The 12,656-nt window shown below is 35.3% G+C and overlaps 1 protein-coding gene across 6 annotated transcripts in view; it reads left to right on the top strand.

Annotated features, from left to right (window-relative positions):
- The window catches only part of LOC145293051 (uncharacterized), a 194,114-nt gene extending 183,372 nt beyond the window's left edge, over positions 1-10,742 (top strand). For all 6 annotated transcript variants that reach the window (XM_080139389.1, XM_080139371.1, XM_080139400.1 and 3 more), the window contains one exon: positions 8,050-10,742. In XM_080139389.1, the coding sequence (XP_079995515.1) occupies positions 8,050-8,555 (506 nt within the window). In that variant the 3' untranslated portion in view covers positions 8,556-10,742. The remainder of the gene's footprint in view (positions 1-8,049) is intronic.
- Positions 10,743-12,656: the final 1,914 nt, after the last annotated feature.

Raw genomic sequence — 12,656 nt, 5'->3', positions numbered from 1 at the left:
CCCTTGCTATCTTTCTGTCTCTTTCCTGCACGACCACCATGATGTGAGGACGCATAGTCTGTCTCTCCGTAAATGAGGGGGGGCCACCCCCTCCCTCAACACTAGTTAGGGTAGGTTAGTTAGCTTTGAAAAGCCTATTGTAAAAATTAATTGTAAATTGTTTTTTTTTTGTAATATATATTGTATCTCTAATGTAAAATAAAATAGTTAGTTATACCTTTGTATATTACAATTGTGTCGCGTGTCATTTTTCTTGTGTCTGCCATGAATGCCTTCATAAATGTCTAAAGTCGAAAGGCGGCCCTGAGGACAGGGAGATGAAGATTCCCACCAGAATGCCACCAGGGTGAAGAGATCATCTTGAGAAAAGAAAGGAGCCACACCCAGATCCAATATCTCAGGTATGATTTTCTTCTTGTTACTCAGACCCTAATGACTGGCCCGTCATCATGTCTTCATGAGACCGCTTTAAGACATTTACTATAACACGTCTGTCGGTCACACCCCAGTGACCGGCTGATCGTGGTATAAATGTTGCCTTAAGACGCAGGATTGACCCTGGTTAATTACCAGACGGATCTCGTCGCATCTGTGTCGCAGTATAAATGATGCACTATGACCAAGACATATTGTTTCCCAGCATGGAAATAATTTCGACTCTTAAACCCACGGCACAACCAAAACTAATGACCACTAGACTAATCGAATAAAAAAAAATGGTCCACGGTCTTTAAAAACGGAAAAAACTATTATTTCTGGCAAAATTTAAAAAAAAAATGGCAGACCAGTACACACGCGCACAAAAAAAAAAAAAACGCACTCAAAAAAGAAAATTCAGAACCTGAACAAAAAATTGTCTTGCACCTACAAAAAAAAAAAAAAAAAAACAGTTTACAAAAGATCGATTTAACAAAAAAAGAGTATTGAAAGTAACCCTTCGAAAAAAAAGTAAGAAATGTGTCCCACACAAAAAAAAAAAAAAACAGAGATGAGAAAAAAGTGTCTCTAGAATATGCAATATCTCTTTCTCTCTCACGCTTTCTCTCTTTCTGTCTGTCTCCGGATATATATCGATATGTGTGTATATCTATGCATCTTGTTATTACATGAAAAAAAAAAGAAAAAAATCCTTCAAACACGAAGCTCGAAAAATAAATTTAAAAAAAAAAAAGGAAAGAAAATAAAGGATACCTAACATTTTTTATCTGATCTTTATTTCAGGTTTATAAAAATATAGGACTTTTTAAAAAATTCTTTTGACTTTGCAAGTGTTAGATTCAGATTTGAAAAAATAGAACTTTTACATTACATTTTATTCCATGAACAGTTGATGTGTTTATTTTTCAGGTTAGGTAACAATTAAAGCTGAAACATAAGGGGACATTTTTTTTGAATTGATAATGTTTCTTTTATTGATGTTTTGTCTGTTTAAAAAGAAAAAAAAATGTTACTGGTAAAAAAAAAAAATTGGGGTTAGATAATATGAAAGTTTTGTGTTAGAATGCATTTTACAAAATTGTTCAAAATAAGATTGTTTTTCTATTTTCTTATTTTTTTTTAAACTCGTAGAAATGTTTAATGTCTACCTGTCACTCATTTTTTAAAACAATGACCGCACATAGGAAAGATAAGCGAAGATGACCTCGTCATGGTGTTTGTGAGGGTGTTGAGGGATGGGTGGTGGAACAATGCGACCTGCCTCTGTTTCTCTTCCTCTCTTTCACCACCTCTCGTGTTGTCTACCATTCTTTCACCCTCTGCAAGCTTTTTTGGGGACGAGAGAGTGACTTTTAAAATCGAAGAGTTTTTTTTGTGAGATTACGTAATAGTGTTATGAGGGTGGTAGGGTGTGTAATGGCATCGCTCTGTCTCTATCCCCTTCTTTCCCCCTCATTCTCTCTCTCTACTCTTGTGTTTTAATGATTTTATAGCTAAACCCCCATGGCTGATTGCAGGAGGGCATATAATAACGAATTAACTTGGAGTTTTTTAAATTTTTCTACCAAGTTTAAATAACAAAATTATTTATGCTTCGTTAAATTACATTAAATGATGTCTTCAATTGGTTTTTATTAAAAATAAAAACTGAGACAATTATTCAAACAGCACTTAAAGTACTTTTTTTGAAATCTTCGAGTGTTTGGAAAAGCCGACTGTTACATGATTACGTTAATTTTTTAAGAGTTCTCTGAAATGTTCATAGTTTTTTTTAAAGAAAAATTACGCTATTACATTTCGAATATTCTCTGAATTTTTAATAATTTCTAAGGAAATATTGTTTGACTAACGAAAGAGATTTTCCTGAACTCTAGATGATTTTAAGGAAGAATTATTCGAGCAAATTCTTTAATTGAAGGTTTATTTGAAATTGGACCGTATGATAGGGGTCCCTGAAATATTGACTGAGGAGTATATACGTAAAATTGAATTAATTATTAAGAAAAAAAAAGATTTCCTCAGTCTAGAAAGATCTCTCTTTAATTGAAACTTTAATTTTTTCGAGCTGTTAACTATACAGTACTGGTCGTTAACTAATGTGACTCCCAGGTGTGGCGGGAGTTTATTAATTCGAAATAATCCTTGTGAGTGAGTTTAGGAAAAGAATTGCTTTTAAATGATAAAATAATTATTTTGGAAAATAAAGTTAATTAACGTGAAATGTTTCTGAATTCGAAATGACCTTGATAATGACCTATAAGAAGAAATGATTTTTAAGAATCAATTAAATAACTTTAAATGTACACTGAATTTTAAAAATAATAATTACGAAATGAAAAAGTTTTGGGATGTCTCTGAATCTCGTTGTGAAGGGTAAATTGATTCAAAATGAATTTTCTATGATCTTTTCGGAAGATTAATTTTAATAATGAACCAAATGTTTGGAATAATTTTTGAATTGTATTACGAAAAATGGGTCTATTCGAAGTTTATGACCTTTTGAGAAGATTGGTTTTTATAATAATAAATGAATTACTTTGGAAAGAAGTTAACTAACATAAATTGATTTTAACGATGAACCAAAATACTTGAAATAATTTTGAAATTTTGGAATTAAATTTTAATGATTTTTTGTAAATCAAGTTTTGAAAAAATACACATACTTTTTAAATGTACCCTGAAATTTGGGAAAAAGTTAATTATGAATGTAATAACTAAAATGCGTTTGCATTGTGTAAACAAATTCTAATTGTGACCGAGGTGCTCTGAAATGATTTTTTAAAAATGTGTTCTTTTTAAGGAAAAAAAAAATTGTTAACACCCTATTTCATTGATTTAATGTATACCAGGTTTCTGAATTGTTTATTTTTGGAAATTTTTTTCCCCCTAATTGAGTATTCTAACTCATGAAGGCTGAGTGCCCTTCTTAATTAATTCTTTATATAATTAATAAATATTCCGTGGTGGATAGTTTTTATTGGTCGCTCGGCGGCAGACTCCTTGCTCTAACAGAATTAATTGGATTAGATCCTCTGAAGACCGAGGTTTTACTAAAATCCATATAGGTCGGCGTGATGAGGTCACGTAACCCCGACTTATCTAAAATACATTATACTGGTTGCTGAAGAGAGCGTAAGTCCAGTAACTGAAGTAATAACTTGGAATACATATAGGTCGGCGTGATGAGGTCACGTAACTCCGACTTGGTTAAAATACATTATACTGGTTGCTGAAGGGAGCGTAAATCCAGTTACGGAAATAATGTTATGCAGACTAAATTAAAAAAACGTATAGGTCGGCGTGATAGACTCACATAAAATCCGGCTTAGTGAAATACGTATAGGTCGGCGTGATAAACTCACGTAAAATCCGGCTTAGTGAAATACGTATAGGTCGGCGTGATAAACTCACGTAGAATCCGGCTTAGTGAAATACGTATAGGTCGGCGTGATAAACTCACGTAGAATCCGGCTTAGTCAAATACGTATAGGTCGGCGTGATAAACTCACGTAGAATCCGGCTTAGTGAAATACGTATAGGTCGGCGTGATAAACTCACGTAGAATCCGGCTTAGTGAAATACGTATAGGTCGGCGTGATAAACTCACGTAGAATCCGGCTTAGTCAAATACGTATAGATCAGCGTGATAAACTCACGTAGAATCCGGCTTAGTCAACTACGTATAGGTCGGCGTGATGAACTCACGTAAAATCCGGCTTTGTTAAAAAAATATTATACTGGTTGCTTAACAAAGTGTAAATCCAGTAACTGAAATCGTGATGCCATTGCCTCGATGGAGGGCGAGGATGATTACCCTCTCTGGTATTTGAAGCAGTATACCAGCCTACCAGGAGCCTGGTGGAAAAGATAACTTGCTTCACTGAGTTCCTGATGGAACGTAGAGCATGGAGACATTGATTGCTGACGGCCGGTTGACGCACCATTCACGGAAAATTAGGGACTTCTGAAATTTATGAATGCTCATAAATTTCGGATAGCATAGGGAGGGATGTGGCACTATTTCCTTGTGCCACTGTTTCTAACACACTCTGCAGCATGGACGGGTGGTAAATTGTCCATGAGCGTAGAGATACAAAGAAACCCCTTCCCATAATCCCCTTGCTATCTTTCTGTCTCTTTCCTGCACGACCACCATGATGTGAGGACGCATAGTCTGTCTCTCCGTAAATGAGGGGGGGGCCACCCCCTCCCTCAACACTAGTTAGGGTAGGTTAGTTAGCTTTGAAAAGCCTATTGTAAAAATTAATTGTAAATTGTTTTTTTTTTTTGTAATATATATTGTATCTCTAATGTAAAATAAAATAGTTAGTTATACCTTTGTATATTACAATTGTGTCGCGTGTCATTTTTCTTGTGTCTGCCATGAATGCCTTCATAAATGTCTAAAGTCGAAAGGCGGCCCTGAGGACAGGGAGATGAAGATTCCCACCAGAATGCCACCAGGGTGAAGAGATCATCTTGAGAAAAGAAAGGAGCCACACCCAGATCCAATATCTCAGGTATGATTTTCTTCTTGTTACTCAGACCCTAATGACTGGCCCGTCATCATGTCTTCATGAGACCGCTTTAAGACATTTACTATAACACGTCTGTCGGTCACACCCCAGTGACCGGCTGATTGTGGTATACCGACCCTCCCTCGCGGGAAGTTCGTAAATTATCAGCTCGGATCCCCCCGTGAGGGGGAAGAGCAGAGAAAGACAGACAAAGTGCGGGTGCAGACAGAACGCTATTCAACAAGCTCGTCGGGTGTTCCGGGCACGAGAATGTGTCGCCAGGACAGCACTGCCTCGCGCGGTGTATGTATCAGAACAGATACTACACTTTTATTCATGTTAAAAATACATTGAAAATCAACACTGAACAAAAAACTTAGGCACATTGCCAACTCAAAAGGGGGGGTCGTTGGTCATCCTTGTCACTCCAGAACTAAACAAAATCAAAAGTTTCTCCCAGCTAGTATCTTTCACCATAATACTGCATTCACCCTTTCATACTGGGGGACATCCTACTTAACTCCCAATTTTTAAAACATTTTTTATTGACGTGTAAAAACAAAAAAGATAACAATAAAATGGTACAATAATTCATTTGTGTCGAGGGCGGGGGAAAAAAAATCTTGGCCAAAAGGCCAAGAAAAACTTAAAAAGCTAAGAACAGCATCTATTAACAATAGACCTTTGATCTTAACTAAAAAGACTAAGCACAAAAGTGTTATGGACAGACCGACCGACCGACCGACCGACCGACCGACCGATAGAGTCGCTTGCACGCGACTAAAAACTAAATTCTTGTGAAAGATGTAGTGTTTAAAAACTGCAATCATAAACAACGACCTCCATAGACTTTGATGTTCAGTCGCACAAAAAACAACACAAGATGGTAAAAGAACAAATTATAGATAGGCGTCCACAGAAGCATTTTCTCTTTCTGAGCTATGTCGTAACTGAACAAATAAGTTCCAGTTCCCATCTTGTGGTCTTGTGATGTTCTTTTAAGGACTGAAAAATAAAAGAGAATAATTTTTGTCTGTAACCAGACTTCAACTGCTTCAAATAATAAATATCGCCTGCAGCAAACTTAAGTTTTTCTGGTGATACACTTTGTCGTGGTTAAAACGGGCAAGTTCCAATTTCCATCTTGTGTTGTTTTTGTGTGACTGAACATCAAAGTCTATGTAGCTCGTTGTTTATGATTGCAGTTTTTGAACACCAACAGAGTTTTGGATATCGACGTTGAATTCAGTCAACATGGTCTGGATGTTCCAGGTTCCTAGGAATCTTGACCTACCTATGCAAAGCACGAACATCTACGGTTCCTACGACGTATCCTTGGGATTACCTGGAAGGACAGGGTTACCAACATCGTTATCCTCTCTGTCGCTTCAATCTGCCAAGGATGTCCATACTCCGTTTCCGCTGGCTGGGGCATGTCATCAGAATGAAAAAATGGCAGATTGCCAAAAGACATATTCTTCGGCGAACTAACTTTAGGCAACAAAAAAATAGGGAGACACCAGTTGTGCTACAAGGACATCTGTAAGCGTGATCCCAAAACGCTGGGTATTAACATACAAAACTGGGAAGAACTTGCCCAAGAACGTGACCTATGGCACTCCACCATCAGATCCAAACTGGAGTATGGGGGGAGAGAGAGAGAGAGAGTTTAGAAACAACCAAGAGCTCAGACGCCAACGAAGAAGGCAAAAAATACCACCAAATGAGCCTATCTTCAACTGTGACAGATGCGGTCGCCTATGCCGCTCAAGGATAGGCTTAATCAGCCATCAAAGAAGCTGTAGACCAACCGAGTGCACAATTGGATATGGTTGCTCCGTAACTGCCAGCCATTATCATCATAAGAATATCACAGGGACAGATTTTTTTATCCTGTGGCTATATTTAAAATGCTCCCCAAGGAATAAGCGTCGCAATTTCAAATCTTCTATACTATTATGTATATCTTCTTTTTATTGGATGGATGTTATTTTTTTTCATTTTCAAATCCTCTATAATATTACGTAGATTCTCTTTTTAATGGGTGATTTTTTTTTTCATTTTCAAATCCTCTATACTATTACGTAGATTCTCTTTTTAATGGGTGATTTTTTTTTTTCATTTTCAAATCCTCTATACTATTACGTAGATTCTCTTTTTAATGGGTGATTTTTTTTTTCATTTTCAAATCCTCTATAATATTACGTAGATTCTCTTTTTAATGGGTGATTTTTTTTTTTCATTTTCAAATCCTCTATACTATTACGTAGATTCTCTTTTTAATGGGTGATTTTTTTTTTCATTTTCAAATCCTCTATACTATTACGTCGATTCTCTTTTTAATGGGTGATTTTTTTTTTTCAAATCCTCTATACTATTATGTAGATCCTCTTTTTAATGGATGAATGTTTCTGTTTTTTTGTTTTTTTGTTTTTTTTTTCAAATCCTCTATTCTATTACGTAGATCCTCTTTTTAATGAATGTTTTTTTTTTCATTTTCAAAACCTCTACACTATTACGTAGATCCTCTTTTTAATGAATGTTTTTTTTTCATTTTCGAAACCTTTATAATATTACGTAGATCCTCTTTTTAATGGATGACTTTTTTTTTCATTTCAACTCCTCTATACTATTACGTAAATCCTGTTTTTAATGGATGAATGTTTTTATATGACAAAATCAAATTTCTTTTAAGTTTGAAGAGGCAGCAATAATTTGTTCATAAATGCTCATTTTCATCTGAAGAGAGAGAGAGAGAGAGAGAGAGAGAGAGAGAGAGAGAGAGAAATGTATTTGTGGCTATTATGAAAAAATTTACAATCTTTTTTCATGTGCTCTTTTTGTTCAAGAATATAATTGTTTAGTTGTTTGACGAACTCTCCCGACTTTATGGACAATGATAATGGCGGAAAGAGACAATCGCTATAACCAAGCCAGAAGCAGTTTATGCCAACAAAGTATTTCTGTACTTTCTGTAAATACATATTTACTCTGCTTTCTTGTTATCTTATTTCTCTTTGAACCTTAAACGCGTTTTTTTCGTCATCTAAGCGCACATCTGAATTTCTTTCCAATTTTTATTTATATTTTTCAGTGAAAGACAAAATAAATGTTCAAATCCCGGAGTTCAATGGTTTGTTTCACACCACTTTAAGTGTCGTAATGAAGAACGCAAGAAATCGACGAATCGAGTTAATGCTCATTAAATACAGAAATGAACGGCCCGTAAAATCTTGGAATACTTCACGCATAGAGTTATCACATAATTTAACAACGTTTGGTCTCGACGAAAACATAAAAATCAGCCATAATGATAATCAAGCGATTTTGTGCCAAGGAAATGATAATCAACTGAAAAAACTATATATTTTATCTGGACGAATTACGTACACTGAAAAACAGAGTCACAATTTTCAACCAGGAAAAATAGAAGACGCAATAACAAATCTAAATATAATATCGAAAAGAGTTAAATTATTAATAATTTACGATACATGGTTATATTACTTATGCATATCTCTGATTTTCATTGTTCTGATACTGTTATGCAAAATGGGTTATAATAAATGGCGTCAGTATCAGACTAAGGTCACTTTGTAACAACACTCATTCTTCTTCTTTGCCCTTTTATTCTGTTGTGTCTCCCCTCCTCTATTTTTCCTTGGCTTTTTTCAAACTTCCTTATCTCATACCGCGTTTTCTTTTTCCACTATATCTATGTTCACTTCTTTTTATTCTTCTTAATATTTCTTCTTCATCACAACCATCACCATAATCTTTTGCGCTTGCTTTTCTTCTTCTTCTTCTTCTTCTCATTCTTCTCCTTTTCTTCTTCTTCTTCTTCTTCTTCTTCTTCTTCTTATTATTATTATTATTATTATTATTATTATTATTGACTTACTGGGAGTATTCGCACAAGCTATCATCAAAGTTTGCTCTTTGAGAACAACTTGTGGTGTTCCTTGGAGTCTGAGTGACAACAAGTCTCACCAGATTTCCAGTACTCTCCACCTATTTCGGTAACCTTTGCAAAATAATTTGCTTTATCATAACAGACGCTTACCATTGATTTCTCATTGGTGGCGACCATTGGTCTTCACTAGAATTTGGGTGGCAATAAGCCTTCGCAAGATCCCAGTTCTCTTTGCATATCTCCAGCCGAAGTCTGGCTAGTGTTTTCTCTCTTCAGTCCTTCCATCCTTCTGGGACTTCCTCATTATATGGTGTGGTGCCCGTTGATGGTGACACTCACGCACACAAACGCGCGCGCGCAAACACACACACACACACACACAAAAGAAATTATACAGTTTCTGTTTTCATGATTCCATGTGATGTTCCTTTGTGTTTTACATCTGTAGCTATTTCCGCATGTCCAGTTTGTGTGTAGTTTATGTGTGGTGTTAGTCTCCACGTTCAAGGATTTTCCTTTTACAGGTTTGATTATTGAAATTCGTTGTATTTTCTCAGCCATCCTTCTGATTCCTCCCACTCATTCTTTTTTTAAACACTTTTCGGTATTGTTCCTAGCTCTCCTACTATTAATGATGTTATCTTTACTTTCTTCATTTTCCAGATCCCTTTGAGCTTTCTGGCCAGTTCCGTGTATTTGCACCACTCTTAGTCTCTTTGAACTTTACTTTGTGTTCTGCTGGGACGGCAAAATCTACAATCCGGCAGGACTTCTCCATCTTGTTAACTATTATGACATCCGGTCTTCTTGCTTGGATGGGTTTAGCCGTTTGTATATCCATGTCCTGTAGGATCTTGTAACTTTCATTTTCCAGTACACTGCCGGTTTGTGTTTGTACCATTTGTCTGTGTGTTCAAGATACAATTGTCTGCATAATTGCTAATATACTGCATTCTCTACTTGATCGTGTCGTGTCTATTTTTATATTCTTTTGGGGCAAGTTTGCTGTATTCACTTCTTATGTGGCTTATTGTTTCGTTTCTTTGTCTGCAGAGTCTGCATTTGTTATTTTCTTGTGTTTTGTCGATACTTACTTCGATGTGGTTGGTTCTAATTGCATTATCTTGCGCAGTTATTAGTGATTCAGTTTCCCTGTTTAGGTTTCCTTTTTGTAGCTATTTCCTTTTCGTTGGTCTCTCCTTTGTAATCCTTACAAATCGTACATGTAGCTGTTTCTCTTCCCATGTTTCTTTTCTCGTCTTATTCCTCGTTTCTTTTTCTATTTTGTTTGTGTTTCTTGCTGCGGTTATTATTCTTTCGGTGCTTTGCATTATGCATTTTTCTCATTCTTTATTTATTATTATTATCTATATATTAATACATTTGTCCGACGTCCGGTGTCACAAAAAAATCATCATCGCAAACATTAATTAATATGAAATTAATTATCTCCCTTTATTAGTCACTTTTAATAATTAAAAATCATTTCCAAAAACTTCTCGACAAAAAAAAATCATTTCCAAAAAAAAAAAATCATTTCCAAAAAAAAAATCATTTCCAAAAAAAAAATCATTTCCAAAAACTTCTCGACAAAAAAAAAAGAAGAAAACTTGGTCGTCTGTTTATGGTTCCAAATTATTTTATAGATCATTATGCAGAGAAGATATCGTTCTACTGTTAAAATTGTATTTTAATTACATTTTTACGATGTCTTCTGTTTATTAGAATATTAAAAACATAGTTTTCAATTCGCACTTATTTGCGATTTACTTTAAATACTTTAATAAACGGCTTTACTTACTTAGTTTGTATCTTGTATAACAGAACTTTTATTCTATTTTATTCAGTTTCATAAATATGTTTCTACAGTGAAAGATATGAGTTCGTTTTTTTATGAATGAATTGTATTTTCGTTGACACTTTATTTTTGTGAATTTTTATTTATTTTTGAGATGAGGCTTCAAACTCAAAAAAAACATATTTACAAATAAATGTTACAAAAGGTAAGAAATAATTTATTCAAATGACTTTATTAAATAATTCAACAAAAGAAACGCGTGACTTATCTAACTAGCACGTGTGCATAATTGAACGGGTCGGTCGTGGAACGAAATGAATGAAGAAAGAAACAAAAATGGCTGCCTTATCTCTTTATATGCCTGCAATGTTACCACCTGATATGCAGATGAGATGCTCCTGGTTGGAGATAAAAGAGGGTTGATTTTTCAGAGAGCAGGTTCATTTTGAAGTTGGATTTTGAAGAAGTAAATTCAATCAGCAGAAGTGCGTTTGCAGTTAAGAGAAGGTGCGTTACGTATACAGAAGTTTGGAAGTTAGAAGTTTGGACAACAGTGTCAAACTTGCCCAAGAAATTATTGATGTGAAGGGCAGAAGAAATAACACTTCAGTTATTAAATTATAAGCTATTTCAGCTCTCGGTGTACGGTGACTCAAAAAAATGGACAGATTCGACTTTCGCTTGATACCTGAGTTTGACGGATCTGCCACTCGACCGTCTGTCGTCGAATGGGTTGAAAAGGCCGAGAAAATCTGTAAGCTGTGCAAAATTAAAGAACCAGCCACAGTCATTCCTCTGAGGTTTGTTAAAGTGTCTCTAATTCTCTCTTTTGTTGCAGATGCTTTGTGCACAGGTGAGCCTCTTCCAAGACATATCTTAATCACAAGAGGTTAACAGAAGAAGTCTCCGAGCAACAGAGACTATTCCAGTTGCTTACTCAGTGAAGGAATTAAGGTGTTTAATAGTGGTAGCTGAGCGGCGATCAAAAAAAAATGGCCCAATCACATGTATTCACCGATAAGGCGCCTCCACCTTTTGATAAAGAGAAAGATGATTACCAAAAATGGTTGAAGAAATTTAATATTTGGAAATCAATTACAGATGTCGACAACAAGAAACATGCTGGGTTGCTGATTTTATACCTAGATGAAGCGACTCAAGATAAAGTCTTAGAAGCACTAGGAAATATTGATATTACTACAGATACAGGTTCAGATAAAGTTATTTTAGAATTGTCTAAACTATTTGAAAAAAGAAAACTATCAGCGCTTTTGAAGCGTATGAAAATTTTTAACTCTACAAAAGGCCACAGTCTCTTACTATTCCAAACTATATAACAGAATTTGAACTTAGATGGAATAAGGCAAAAACACATGGCATGACTATGTCAACAGATATACTTGCTTATCGTTTGCTGAAATCGGCAAACTTACCTCAACATCAAGAGCAATTAATGAGAGCCACAGTCACTGAATTAAATTATGATAAGATGTGTGAACAAATGAAAAAATATTTAGAACTGCCCCTCAAGACTCAAAGTTCAATATCAAAGTAGAAACTGATTTCACAGAAGAACCTATTGTACATGGTACATTTTTTGGTAGAAACTTTCACAGCAGAAGTAGAGGCCAACGTGGAAGAGGCAGATGGCCTCCACGGAATTTTAAAAGTGATTCTTCTTTCTCTGTTGGTCGTCATCATAAAGTAACAGAGAGAAGACATTTCAAAAATCCCCTAGATCAATATGGTCAGGTCACTAGATGTCTCAATTGTGACTCAAAGAATCACTGGGTACAAAACTGTCCAGATAAAATCTCAAGTGTCAGAAATACGTCATACACAACAGAAACATCAGTTGTTGATGATTGTGATTATCAAGATCATCCTAGTGAGGACACTCATCATGAAATAACCTTGTTTCAGGATGTATTTTCCAGCTCTGAAGATATGAAGGGTCTGGTTGGTGAAGCTATGAATAGTGCTGTTCTTG

The sequence above is a fragment of the Euprymna scolopes genome, chromosome 2 (assembly GCF_053919585.1).
Source record: "Euprymna scolopes isolate OS-2025 chromosome 2, ASM5391958v1, whole genome shotgun sequence".
Lineage (NCBI taxonomy): Eukaryota > Metazoa > Mollusca > Cephalopoda > Sepiida > Sepiolidae > Euprymna > Euprymna scolopes.
Note: the sequence above shows the minus strand (reverse complement) of the source record. Positions and strands in the feature narration are given on the sequence as shown.